The 13,167-nt window shown below is 51.5% G+C and overlaps 6 protein-coding genes across 6 annotated transcripts; 4 read left to right on the forward strand and 2 right to left on the reverse strand.

Moving 5' to 3' along the window:
- Positions 1 to 193: 193 nt before the first annotated feature.
- Positions 194 to 2,072, forward strand: PtrM4_001850 (Chb, N-acetyl-beta-hexosaminidase; the record flags this gene model as incomplete). The annotated part of the gene is made up of 4 exons (XM_066102616.1): positions 194 to 334; positions 404 to 1,603; positions 1,661 to 1,995; positions 2,033 to 2,072. 4 exons carry the CDS (start codon positions 194 to 196, stop codon positions 2,070 to 2,072), a joined length of 1,716 nt encoding a protein of 571 aa, XP_065964818.1.
- Positions 2,073 to 2,441: 369 nt separating this feature from the next.
- PtrM4_001860 (PRI1, Eukaryotic-type DNA primase, catalytic (small) subunit) lies at positions 2,442 to 3,934 on the reverse strand (the record flags this gene model as incomplete). Its single annotated transcript, XM_066102617.1, has 3 exons — positions 2,442 to 2,457; positions 2,480 to 3,628; positions 3,684 to 3,934. The coding sequence occupies 3 exons, from the start codon at positions 3,932 to 3,934 to the stop codon at positions 2,442 to 2,444; spliced, it is 1,416 nt and encodes a 471-aa protein (XP_065964819.1).
- A 242-nt stretch (positions 3,935 to 4,176) lies between these two features.
- Positions 4,177 to 5,435, forward strand: PtrM4_001870 (DUF1917 domain containing protein; the record flags this gene model as incomplete). The annotated part of the gene is made up of 4 exons (XM_066102618.1): positions 4,177 to 4,237; positions 4,297 to 4,943; positions 4,991 to 5,117; positions 5,167 to 5,435. The coding sequence occupies 4 exons, from the start codon at positions 4,177 to 4,179 to the stop codon at positions 5,433 to 5,435; spliced, it is 1,104 nt and encodes a 367-aa protein (XP_065964820.1).
- Positions 5,436 to 7,521: 2,086 nt separating this feature from the next.
- Positions 7,522 to 9,207, forward strand: PtrM4_001880 (Amidohydro-1 multi-domain protein; the record flags this gene model as incomplete). Its single annotated transcript, XM_001941781.2, has 3 exons — positions 7,522 to 8,052; positions 8,123 to 8,968; positions 9,034 to 9,207. 3 exons carry the CDS (start codon positions 7,522 to 7,524, stop codon positions 9,205 to 9,207), a joined length of 1,551 nt encoding a protein of 516 aa, XP_001941816.1.
- Positions 9,208 to 9,579: 372 nt separating this feature from the next.
- Positions 9,580 to 11,079, reverse strand: PtrM4_001890 (putative lectin family integral membrane protein; the record flags this gene model as incomplete). The annotated part of the gene is made up of 4 exons (XM_066102619.1): positions 9,580 to 9,707; positions 9,780 to 10,131; positions 10,342 to 10,410; positions 10,456 to 11,079. The coding sequence occupies 4 exons, from the start codon at positions 11,077 to 11,079 to the stop codon at positions 9,580 to 9,582; spliced, it is 1,173 nt and encodes a 390-aa protein (XP_065964821.1).
- A 684-nt stretch (positions 11,080 to 11,763) lies between these two features.
- Positions 11,764 to 12,795, forward strand: PtrM4_001900 (HflC, Membrane protease subunit, stomatin-prohibitin protein; the record flags this gene model as incomplete). The annotated part of the gene is made up of 3 exons (XM_001941783.2): positions 11,764 to 11,941; positions 11,989 to 12,413; positions 12,460 to 12,795. 3 exons carry the CDS (start codon positions 11,764 to 11,766, stop codon positions 12,793 to 12,795), a joined length of 939 nt encoding a protein of 312 aa, XP_001941818.1.
- Positions 12,796 to 13,167: the final 372 nt, after the last annotated feature.

The following is a 13,167-nucleotide window of genomic DNA, read 5'->3' on the forward strand; positions in this document are numbered from 1 at the left end:
ATCACTGCCGGTAAGATTGCACGAGCCTGAACGTGCGGGGATCGCCAAAGTCGGACCTATATCGCTTGAAGTATACTTCTTTTTCAAAGTTAGCTGAGCGCCCTGTCCCGTGTGTTACTACTTCAAGACGCGCATCTCTCCTTTTCGTGGTTGTTGCTCTCGTTCGTTCAATTCACGTCATACTGTTTGCATAATGAGGTCTCTTTTACCCCTATGTCTCTTGACGTCTTTCGCGGCCGCTTTATGGCCGAAGCCCGTCTCATATGAGAACGGCAAGACTGTTCTTTTTATCGCAGAGGACGTGCCCTTTAACTGGTACCAAACGGGGACAGATGTACGCTTCATAACAGATCAAGTCCCTTTTTTATTCGTATCAGACTCTAACCCTAGCCCCGATTTACAGAACAAAACAGTATCGTTGAAGAAGACCATCACCAAGCCAGACTCAAGTGATGGAGCAGGAGATGGAGGTGTATCAGGAGACGATATTGTCAACTTCGCTATCAGCTCTACCTGGCAAACTCTTTTCAAGCGCAACCTTTACCCATGGAAGTTCCACCCGCGTAATTGGTCTGAGCCCAAACCAGACGGTGCAGGCTCCGTAACTCGCATTGACGTCAGGGTGCTCTCCGCCAATCCTGACAGCATTGGAAAGCCGCTCGCGGGAGAAGTTGACGAGTCCTACAGCCTCACGCTGACAGAAGATGGAGTGGCAACCATCAGCGCAAACAGCAGTGTCGGCGCTGCCCATGGCCTTACTACCTTGACGCAACTCTTCTTTGCCCACTCTGATAAGCAACATGTGTACACGAATCTCGCCCCGGTCAAGATTACAGACAGCCCCAAATTTCAACACCGCGGTATCAACCTCGATACATCTCGCGCTGCCTTTTCCGTAGACGATGTCAAACGCCAAATTGACGCATGTGCATACAACAAGATGAATCGATTCCATCTACACGTCACAGACAGCCAGTCATGGCCATTAGAAGTACCCTCGATACCGGAGCTATCAGCCAAAGGAGCCTACCGCCCCGACCTAGTCTTCACAGCCAGCGACTTCCAAACCATGCAACGCTACGCCGCCATCCAAGGCGTAGAAATGATCACGGAAATCGACATGCCAGGCCACACGGCCAGCATCGCCTACAGCTTCCCTGAACTAATTACCGCTTTCAACATCCAGCCAAACTGGGACACTTACGCAGCCGAACCTCCCACTGGTACCTTGAAGCTAAACTCACCCAAGGTGTCAGAATTTTTGAACAAGCTGCTCGACGACGTGCTACCCCGTGTATCTCCTTACTCGGCTTACTTCCACACCGGCGGCGATGAAGTCAATAAGAACGCGTATACATTGGACGAGACGGTCAAGAGCAATGACACGGCCATCCTACAGCCCCTGATGCAAAAGTTCGTAGACCGCAACCATGACCAAGTCCGCAAGCTAGGTCTTACTCCAGTAGTCTGGGAGGAAATGCTGCTTGACTGGAACGTTACACTCGGCAAAGACGTCATCGTTCAGTCTTGGCAGAGCGACGCTGCAGTCGCCCAAATCACAGCAAAGGGTCATAAAGTGCTTGTTGGAAACTACAACTATTGGGTAAGGACGCCACAATTTCCCATAGGTAAAAACATTTCTTGCTGACACGAAAACCAGTACCTAGACTGCGGCAAAGGCCAATGGCTAAACTTCGACCCCTCCGTCGCCGCCTCATCCTACCCCTACCAAGACTACTGCGCCCCCTTCCACAACTGGCGCTTAATCTACTCCTACGACCCCCTCGCCGGCGTTGCCCCGGAGAACCAGCACCTCGTTCTCGGAGGCGAGGCTCACATGTGGTCCGAACAGACTGACCCCGTAAACGTCGATCGCATGATCTGGCCGCGTGCTGCGGCGGCCGCGGAGATTCTGTGGTCGGGTGCGAAAGATGAGCAGGGCAGGAATAGAAGCCAGATTGATGCGGCGCCTAGGCTGAGTGAGATGAGGGAGAGGTTGGTGTTGAGGGGAGTGGGGGCTGAGCCGATTCAGATGCCATATTGTACTATGGAGGGGACCGTTTGTCAGTTAGGGTTTGCTGGGGGTGCGGGTGGGAGTGGGAGTGGGTAGGATGAGGCGGGTTCGGGACGGGTGAGAGGTGCGGTTGTTGGGATGGTTGTCGGTGTCGTTTTGGTGTTGGTCATGAGTTGGTAAAAGGTCCTGAATTCGCCGCGGATGAAGTTTCTATGCATGGTTCAAAGATATCAAAGGTATATGTACACATATAAATTGCGGGATCTGGAAATCTCGAATTCCAATATTAATTACATGATTCATCATATTGCAACATTTGATCTACCAAAATTCTCTCATGTCACTATATATGGTATCGATCATCAAAACTCCATAGCATCCCCAGTTTCCTCCCTCTCCCTCTTCCCCACCCCCTTCTCCTCCTCGATCAAACCCGCGACAAACTTTCTAAAAAAATCCACATACGGTTTCAAACTCGTCTTATCCCAATCTTGCACCTTCTTCCCGTCGTCGCCTCCTTTCCACTCGTCAATCTCGCCCAACAACTGCGTAATCGTCGGCACACTCAGGGGATCGAAATCCTCCACCGTCCGTGTATCAATCGGCACACAGACGCGGCCTGTACCAGGGTGAATGACAAACGGCGATTTGAGCAAATGGTTTAGTTTCTTGGAGACTTCAGCGTCGAGACGGGGGTATGTGTATTCGAGGATGATGTCTTGTTTAGCTTCGAGGAGGTCCTTTGGTGATTTTGATAAATGGCCGGATTTGGCGAGGGCGTCGATGTCGGACCATTTGGATGCGCTGGGGCGGTTGGGGGCAGAGTCCCATTTCTTCTGTAGTGCGGCTCTGAGGGAGGTATCGGGGATGAGAGTGAGGAGGTGTGCGGCTTTTTCTTCAGAGGCCCAGGGGTCCTGGTCTGCGAGTATGGAGGTTTGGAAGTGTTCTTTTAGGATAGCGAGGCTGCGTTCGAGATGGGGGTGGAGGGGTCGTCGAGCCATTACTTTTTTGCCGCCTTGGTCGCCGCCTTTGAGGAGCTCGAGGTAGCCGGCTATGGCGCGGCGTTTTTGGTCGTCCATCTCGCGTGCGCGCTTGTCGCAGACCCAGGCGTGGGCACCGCGACGACCCGAGTATACCCAGAGGATGTGCTTGAAGCCAAAGTCTTCGCGGAGGGCGACGTCGATTGTTTTGATGGCCATGGTGATGAAACCCCAGCACTTGAGACAGATACTCGCACCTGTACAGCATGTCCTGATGTCGTCGTAATCCGTCATATCGATATCAAATACCAGTTCCTTCATGAGTGGGCGGAAGGCGCTGGCTTTCCGTAGCGTCTTCCTATCCCGTGGGTTTGTGCTGTACATGGGCCCAATTTCGAAACGCGAGGGCAGCATGTTGATACATTGTTTTCGTAGTAGATCCGCTGTAGGGAATGACTGGTAACGTAGGTATGCGTCGTTGGGTAGTGTGAAAGCGAATTCGCGGTGTGCAAAGTCGTTGCTGGGCGTTGCGGAGTGGTTCAACCATTGAAAGAGGGGACGGAAGGGAAAGAGGCGTTGGTAGAAGGCTCGCATGACATCAGGATCGGAGAAGGAGGATTTAGATGTGACGTTACTAAACAGTTGTCAGTCGGACATGTTGGGATAATGCTGCACATGTGGGGGCGTACATTGGTACTGAATTTGAGGCATCTTCTTGTGACGTTGCTGCTGGTGCACTTGAATTGAATTCGTCGTCCGAGTCATCATCGAACAGTTCTTCAAGGTTTACTTTGGCCTTGTCTGCTGCTGGTGCTGGTGCTGGTGCGTCTTCCATTGCAACATCCTGCGTCTCTGCTTCGGCCTTGATGTTGTCGGTTTGTGAGGCTGATTGCGACATGTCCTCTGCGGGCGTCGACTCTGGGCTAATTGAGTGTGGCATATTGGTCGTCATTAATTTCTCTCTGCGTATACGCTTCGGGATGTTGGTGTGAAAGAGTCGTCCACGCGTCGCGTAAAGTGGTCGCGGACGCGTTGAGAATGCAGGGGTGCCCCGGCCTGGCCTCTACCGTTGCTTCCCCATCTGGATAACCATCAGCCGTCATATTGCGTCAACTTTCACAAAACAATCCACATTTCACTTAGTACGGCGCATGTGCCTTGTGAATTTCTGCAGTGTGAAGTATGGAGGAAGAGAATACTGTATGGGGAGAGGGATGCATCTCCGATGACAGCAGTTTCTATGGTGAGTCCAAAGCAGCAAACACTCAGTCGCAAGTTCCAACATTGGCTAACACTAGGCAGGTGATGAAGAGGAGCAAAAGCGACAGGTCCGACTCGCTAATAGCTTCAACCCAGAACCCTTCTGGCGTACACATGGCAATGATCTAAACACAATTGCACACGCTGCGAGGGCCAAGCTTGCAGTAAAGGAAACCACTGCTGCACCTGATCAAGCCTCTCCAACCACAAACAATGCACAATCAGTGACTGAAACGGATAAATTCAACATCTCTGGCATGGACCGCAAAGCAATGGAGCAAGAGCGACTGGCACGACTAGGCGAGAAGCGGAAGCGAGAGCCATCGCCAGGGCCCCAATTGTTTAACCCGTTAGAGGGACAACCCGGCGCATGGCAACTGGGTGAGCCTGTTGATGACTTTATCAAACGTCTTCCCCCAGTCACTACTCCCATCTCAAAATGTCCCTGGATCTGGGCCGCAAACCCCCATCGCAATTCCCGCGACAAGTCTCCTTCTCCTCAAGAGGATGACTTTATGACTCGTGGTACGCAACTGCTCGCTCAGTCGTTAGAGACTCGGCAAAAGATCAAAGACGATGGCGCTAGAGGACCCCGAGCTGTGGTGAATAAGCAGCTCGCCCAAGAGAGTAAAGCCTTGCAGGAACGCATCACGGGCTTGGCAAGGGAAACTCGTGTGGTCTCTGGAAAGGTAAGTTCAGTCAACCGTCACTGTTTGTTACAACTGACCCGGTACAGTGGATGTTGTTTCTAAAATTAGAAGATGTCACTCGGATATGGAAGCAAATCGTCTCCAGTGTCATCGACAACCGGCTTGGTTGCACCTGCAAAGTAGCGACGGATGATGGTAGGAATGAACGACTGAGTGAGTATCTGAAAGAATACACAAGCTCGTTGGCTAATCTGAAATTTAGTCTGCGTTTACACCAAGGACTTTGAAGATGCAGAAGACGTATTGCGTGTGCTCAAAGAGCTCGACTCAATGGGCCTTATCACGGCGGGAAGGTCCATATACTACAAACCAGACGCCTACACTCACCTGGACATTACAGGAGAAAAAGCCTCCGAATACGGCCTCCGTGCAAGTCTGTACAATTCTCGGTCCCTGTTGGCGGATGGGAAAGATTCCAAGTCAGCATCGTTGCCCCAGAAGAAACAATCAATGTTGGACAAGTTTTTCTAAGAATTATGGTTACTGATCTCCCTGAAGAGTGGTCGTCGCTGGCATGTACGAGTAGAAACGACAAAGCATTGAAGAACGCGAGCGGTGGTATCACACCGGCCCGTAAGGAGGGTAGATATAGCTGGCTTTCAATCAATTAGCTCGAGCCCTGTATCACAACTTATTCCAATCATGCTACAGTCGTATTTGGCTGACCCGAGTGCGCAGTGGATCTACGTCATACCTGATGATGAATTACGGAGCTCTTTCGGGTGTGACAGTCCGCTCGAGCTGCCTAGACCACGGCAGCTGAAGTCGGCCACGTACCATGCTAGTCAACATGCCTCTCACTTGTCAAGATTAACGTAATTGAAACCCCGTTTCTGCTGTCGAAAAGCTCTGCAAAGAATTTGTCATTGCATACGAGAGGTTGAGAGCGCATCGAGCCAATGTATAGCCATTACGTCGCATCGTGTCTGCAGTCTGCCGGCCACCAGAGCAAGTTGAGAACAGCCGTTGTGGTTTGACCTCTCGGACGCTCGCACGCTACTGATGATTCCAGAAATCGTGAGACGTAGAGTTTTCGTTACTCGATAGCTACCTCTGAAGACAGGGCTTCGAACGCCGTAGTTCGCCGCTTACGCGCAATGACTTCTACCGATCATCGCACCATGTCAGGATATCGGAGACCCCCGAAAATACGTTGTTACCATCTCTTGAGGGCTGTATCTCTTTGCGCTTTGAATTCATGATGATAGGAACTAAAGACAGCTGTATTCATGAAACGGCGAGAAAGGATCAGTAAGACAAGACAACCCGGATGTGCTCAATCTGGTCAACCGTATGGCTACCGGCCAGCCCCGAAAATAGCCAGTGCGCACGTCAGGCTAGCTCAGCGGTGGACAACGTTCCAGGTTCGGCAGGTTGTATTTCCGTTACTCGATTACAATCGAGTAATCAGTTGAGTGTGTTGAGAGTTTCGCTGGCCACATCTCCTAGCTTCTCCGGCTTTTTCGGGCTGGACTCCGATGGTTCCCCGACTAACTTCTTTATCCAACACAAGCAGATGAACAAAGAAAGAGTCGGAACTCATCAATTGCCTTGGAATACAATTTGCAGAGGTACTGCGAGCGTGTATACAGACAACAGCGGGGATGTTGGAGAGTCCCAAGTCATGACGCTCGTCTGTTGACCCTGCGCTAGTCCCTGTGGATCTACTCGGGGCGATCTGATGTGCGCCTATCGCATGTTAGCACACCCTTGCATATGCTTATCAGTAACACATGCACGTCCCCCAACAACTGCCCAACACCATCTGCATCCGAGGTTTAGACGGTGAGGAAGTTTGCCGCTTTCGACGCCCTGCCCGAAATGTGGCTGATTGTCACCCCATACTGATTCTCGGAATGCCGAAGAATGTGTTTGTTCGGACCTTGATGCTGACCAAGATTAGATATTGATGAATTTCAGTACAAGAGAGGGCCTAGAAAGACAAGACTCGTATCTGCACTAAATGTCAGCCAACGAAAAACAAGGTCCAGATGGGGTGGCTTAGGCGGCAGCGATAGCCTCATATCCACCCGTTTTACTCGATAGAATCGAGCAACCGTCTAGTTCAGGGTTCGCCGAAGGTAACTCCACACTGTCCCCTGGTGTGTCACTCTAGCCCTGACCTAGAATTCTGGGCTACACACAACGGCGTCTACGAGAAGCAAGCAGCTCGGAATAGCTCCATGGCTGCGGGTAGATAAGGTGGTCCTGCACCCCGGGTTTTGGCGTTTTTTGAACATTCAGGAACCTGATCAAACAGCATTTCTTTGTTGGCATTCTTTCCGGTGTGGTACCTTTAAGTTGGCATTTGTGACACCCTTTAACACTTTCAACATATCTTATCAACGCTTATCTGCAGCTCACCCAAATACACCCACACTACAGTACACCCTGTATCCCCCCGCGATTGCCGAGACCGGGGCTTGTTGCTGTATATAGGGCATCTTGCATCTTGAATGCGGAGCTGAGCCCATCTTCTCCGCGTTTTCTCTCCACATTCTCTGTTTTATCTTCCCGTCTTTTTTTAAGTTGGAAATATTTCAAAGAATATTCCATCATGGCGCCCCACGCAACAACACCTCCCCCAATGGGACACGAGCAACCAGTTCAACAAATCACTGTCCTCGCATCTTCAAGAGCTGTAGTTGGTGGTCGCCTTACTGAAGCAACGATCGTCATTTCCAATGTCACGGGCAAGATTATATCAATCTTCCACTCTGTACTTCCAGCCACAGATTTCCCAGAGGGAACGGCATACACGGACTACTCGCCCTACATTCTGCTCCCCGGTCTTGTAGACGCCCACGTTCATCTCAACGAGCCAGGTCGAACAGAGTGGGAAGGCTTCTGGACTGGGACACGAGCAGCGGCCTTTGGCGGCGTAACAACCGTCATTGACATGCCACTGAACGCTATTCCGCCCACGACAACAGTCGAGAACCTCAAGATCAAGTGTGAAGCCTCACAGGGCAAGTGCTGGGTTGACGTGGGATTCTACGGGGGCATTATCCCAGGGAACGCTGGGGAGTTGCAAGCGTTGGTCAAGGAAGGTGTGAGAGGGTTCAAGGGGTTCTTATGTGACAGTGGTGTAAGTCCCAACCCACACCACAGCAGTGGCCTAAACCCATGAGCCCCCGATATTAACAACAACCCCCTAGGTCGAAGAATTCCCCGCCGTTTCCTCCCTCGATATCCGCGCCGCCCTCCTCGCCCTAAAGTCCTCCCCCACAACCCTAATGTTCCACGCCGAAATGATTCCCCCAATCTCAGACTCCGTCGGCGACGACATCCAAACCTCCGCGCCGCCGCTCGCCCCCAAAGGCCCTCTAAACGCCTACTCCACCTTCCTCTCCTCGCGCCCTCCCGCCTTCGAAACTTGCGCCGTTGCCGAAATCCTTTCCTTGGCACATCTCGCTCCGGAGTTGCAACTCCACATTGTGCATCTCAGCGCCGTGGAGGCGATTCCCATGTTGCGAAAAGCAAGGGCGGAAGGTGTGAAGATTACGGCGGAAACGTGCTTTCATTACCTGGCCCTTGCGGCTGAGGGCATCCAGGAGGGCGACACGAGACACAAGTGCTGTCCGCCGATACGCTCGCAGAGCAACCAAGATGGCTTATGGGAAGAATTGGTGCAAGATCGTGACGGCGGTGTGATTCAAACAGTAGTCAGTGACCATTCGCCCTGCACACCAGAGATCAAGCTATTACCCTCGCATCTGGAACCAAATGGCTTATCTCCTTCCTCGTCATCAGCAGATGGAGACGAGAAGCAAAAAGGAGATTTCTTCAGCGCTTGGGGCGGTATATCGAGCGTGGGTCTCGGTCTCCCTATTCTCTGGACCGAAGGCCGGAAACGCGACCCGGAGAACTTTTCAATCGAGGATGTGGTTAGGTGGTGTTGTCGGAATACTGCCAAGCAGGTTGGGTTGGAGAAGAGCAAGGGAGATTTGGGGGTCGGGTTTGATGCTGATGTTGTGGTTTTTGATGATGAGGGGGAGTTTTTGGTATGTTGCTATCCCCGTCTTTTACTTTTTGATGTATGTGGATCTCGTGCTAATATTATGTCAAGGTCGAACCGTCAACAATGCTCTTCAGGAATAAAGTCTCGCCGTACGAGAACAAGACGCTCAAGGGTGTGGTAAGGGAGACGTGGTTGAGGGGTCAGCGTGTTTTTGAGAGGACGGGTGGGTTTGCGGAGAAGGTGGGGCCGCAGGGGAAGTTGTTGCTTGAGGCTAGGAAGTGAGTGAAGGTGGGTAGATGGTGTGGGATGGGAGTTTTCGAGCATGGACACTACGGCATAGAGCATGCGTGTGTGTTTTTTCTTTTTGGTCGGGAATGCATAGATGGCGTTCGGGTCTGGGGGTATTAAGCGTTGGCATATAGATACTGAAATGAAGTACGACGACAATACATGCATATATCAAAGACACTACTACCATCACTTCCAGTTGTACATCGAGATAAACACATCAAACTCTTACTCGAGTTGTCATACCCAGTTGTCTGAATTGAGTATTGTACAAATAACCCTGCCTCTTCTATGGAAAACCCTCATACTACACTACACTCCCCAACACCGCGCACCGTCGGAACACCCCACTAACCACAAAAAAATCTATAGGTACTTCTTCGGCGCACCACCCCTCCTCTTCTTATAAACCAGATACGCACCCGTAACCATAATTTGCACAGCCACAGCAATGAAGATGAAGGTCGTCATATTAGGTCCATGAGTCTTGACAACTAAACGCACAAAAAAGTAAGCATAAAATCACACAATCCCAGGGAGTGACAAAATGAAAAGATAGGACTTACCAGCACCCATAATCCCCGGCATACCTTCGACAATGGTATTATGCGAAAACGCCAACGCGCGATGAATCTCCTTCATCATATCCTTGAAATCCTTCGACTCAAGATCCTTTAGTATCTGCGCCGTCTGGCGCTCCACCCTTTCCACATTACGTATCGTAGCCGCGCCGCGGTCGTCAATGGGCACAATACGCGTCATGAGGTCGTTCCAGCGGTCGTTGTTTGTCTTGTGGATGAGTTCGACGGTTTCGTAGATTTCGTAGACGCGGTTGTTTATGATTTGGATGCGGTTGTGGAGGTCGGCGAATTGGTCTTGTTGGCTGCGGATGTTTGCGGCGACGACGTCTTCGAGCATCTTGGGGATGTCGTTTACGTGGGCGTTGTATTGCTGCTGGTTCTGGTTCTGGTTTTGGGTTTGCTGTTGCTGTTGCTGTTGCTCGTGGGCTTGTTGGGCGGCCAGGTTTTGTTGGTGTTGTTGTGAGGCTTTTGCGTAGTCGCCTTTGCCTTTGTCTTTGGGCTCTTCGCGTGTGGTGTCGTAGGTGGTGGAGACTGTGAATTTGTGAACTTCGAAGGAGTCTGGGTTTTCGGCCGAGGAGGCGCTGATGCCGAAGTAGTAGCCTTCTGGGAGGATCACCTGGGGAGGGTTAGTTGTGGTGGATGAGAATGTGGGGGTACGTACTTTGTCTGTCTTGAAGCATGTCTCTCCGTCGATAATGACCTCGAGGAAGCCTTCTGCGTGGTGCAGTTTGATCGGCGTGAGCTCTCCACGGTTCCTGTAGGCATAGTCGCACTTGCCAAAAGCCAGCGTGTCCGGGTCGGGATGGGCTCCAATGTCAACGGTTCCGTCGTTTAGGAAACCGCGAAGAGATCCTCCGTGGTTTTCGTACTGGTCGACGAGCAATACCAGCCCGTCAAACTTGTGCGTCGTGTACAAGCTCGCTGGTGGCTCACGCGCCTGCGATTGCTTGGTATACCATATCTGCAAATTACCACCTCCACGCTCTTGTCCTGAGGCCCGAAAGTGCACTTCGGCCACCCAGTCGCCTTTGTGATGTAGTGGGTCTTCGGTCCATACCGATCCACGCTTGTTTCCGGGGTATGGAGGTGTGAGAATGATTCGATCGGAGAAGAGTTGGGGCAACCAGTCTTCGTTGCCTTGAATGTTCCAGTGCGGGATCCCGCGTCCGTTGGGTGAGAGAGTTTCCTTGTGTCCGAAACTGAGGTTATCTATTACATACGGAACGGCATGTACTGTGGAGAATGCGATTGCGGAGATTGCGGCAAACCGCAGCGGTTTTGACATGATGTGCATGGTGGTGGGGCAATTGCGTTGCTCAGAGGAGTGAATGGATGTTGCTCAGTGTTTCAAACTGTATTGAACTGATCAAGTCTCTTGTATGTAGTCAGCCTCGTGCGCAACCTCATCCGTACAGCCAAACCCACCTTGTACTCTATACTCGTAGCTCCGCCAGCGTCGCCAGGCTCCACGCGACAGTCGCAAGGTGGTCTGTTTGGTTAAAAAGAAACAATTGGGTATCACTAAACGATGACATGCACAAGAAAGGAAGATGTGCCACCAGATGGGCAGTAGAGTAATGACGAGATTGGGAGAGCTTATGGACAGCTGTGCTTTAGACGGGTCTACATATTACATTGCTTAGGTGGTCTATGCGCCAGCATACTGCGACAGCTATGCTAAACCGCAACTTGAAATGAAACGACAAGCACTGGAGAATGTTCACGACAATCCAATCTAGGCTGCGATTGTTTCAAGGGGATTGAAAAGCAAGAACAGGTGACTTGAAAGCCTGTCATTCAAACGTCGCAATGTGAACTTTAGTCTTGGCGCCTGCCTGGGGTCGGGGGTGGTGATTCGCCGATGACCATTTTCTCCATCGTCGTCTACCTCATCACCAAGCTCCGTCCGCCATTGTCGCCGCCAAACGCCTCACGCACCAAACGCCAACTTGCTCTCCCCCCGGCCAACATGTCTGCACCGGATCCAAAGGAAGCCTGGGCGCGCCTCCAGACTGAGCTCTCACGACGAAGCGCAAAGTACGCAGGTTCGGGCGGGGGCGGAGGTCCAAAGGGTCTGTTTGGTTCAATCGGTGGATTGATTCTTGTTGGTGGAGGAATCTGGGCCGCGAACAATGCCCTGTTCAACGGTATGGTTGGTTTGTATGTTGGGATGAATGATGTTAACTCGTGACAGTCGACGGAGGACATCGCGCAATCAAGTACACTCGACTAGGCGGAGTCCAAAAGGAAATCTACAACGAAGGAACGCATTTCCGGGTCCCTTGGTTCGAAACTCCTATTACCTACGATGTGCGCGCCAAACCCCGAAACGTCGCTTCCCTCACAGGCACCAAAGACTTGCAGATGGTCAACATAACCTGCCGTGTACTGTCAAGACCGCGAGTCGACGCTCTACCGCAGATCTACAGGACACTGGGCACAGACTATGACGAGAGGGTTTTGCCATCAATTGTGAATGAGGTGCTCAAGAGTGTGGTGGCGCAATTCAATGCCAGTCAGCTCATCACACAGCGTGAGAATGTCAGTAGGCTCGTACGTGACAACTTGGTCCGGAGAGCAGCGCGATTCAACATTATGCTTGATGATGTTTCTCTGACGGTATGTAATTCCCCCTCCTACCCCGCCACCATCTAACATGTCTCAGCACCTCGCCTTCTCCCCCGAGTTCACCGCCGCAGTAGAAGCCAAGCAAGTCGCACAGCAAGAAGCCCAGCGCGCTGCTTTCGTCGTCGACAAGGCCCGTCAGGAGAAGCAAGCCACCGTCGTACGCGCCCAGGGTGAGGCTCGTTCCGCCGAGCTGATTGGTGACGCCATCAAGAAGAGCAGGAGTTATGTCGATCTGAGGGAGTTTGAGAACGCCAGGAATATCGCCCAGATTCTGCAGCAGAGCAATAACAAGGTCTACCTTGACAGCAGGGGCTTGGGTCTAGACATTAGCCAGACTACGGCGGACAAGGAGCAGAGGGCGAACAGGAAGTAGACGTGATTGAGAGTGATTGAGGGGTGACTAGAGAATTGGCGAGATGACCGTTGTTCAGAATTAATATACTGTACAATTACCATTACGAAAAGCAGGCAAGCGTGCGAGTATGTAGCTTTCCACTCATGACTAAATTAAGCATCTAAACTCTATTAGTGTCTGATTGGATTGGGTGTGATGATGTATTGTTCAGTCTGGGCGCATGAATTATACAGCGGGACGCTCGGACCGTGGCGACAGGACGATGGCGGGGCAAATTCAGTTCAGCGCAATGAGGGAATCAGCGAAGACATGACATTTCACGCATGCAAGAGTAGTTGACAAGTCCGTGATGATTTGATTGATTGATGTTAAATGTCCGACATGCAGGCG

Source organism: Pyrenophora tritici-repentis, chromosome 1 (genome assembly GCF_003171515.1).
Source record: "Pyrenophora tritici-repentis strain M4 chromosome 1, whole genome shotgun sequence".
NCBI classification, from domain to species: domain Eukaryota; kingdom Fungi; phylum Ascomycota; class Dothideomycetes; order Pleosporales; family Pleosporaceae; genus Pyrenophora; species Pyrenophora tritici-repentis.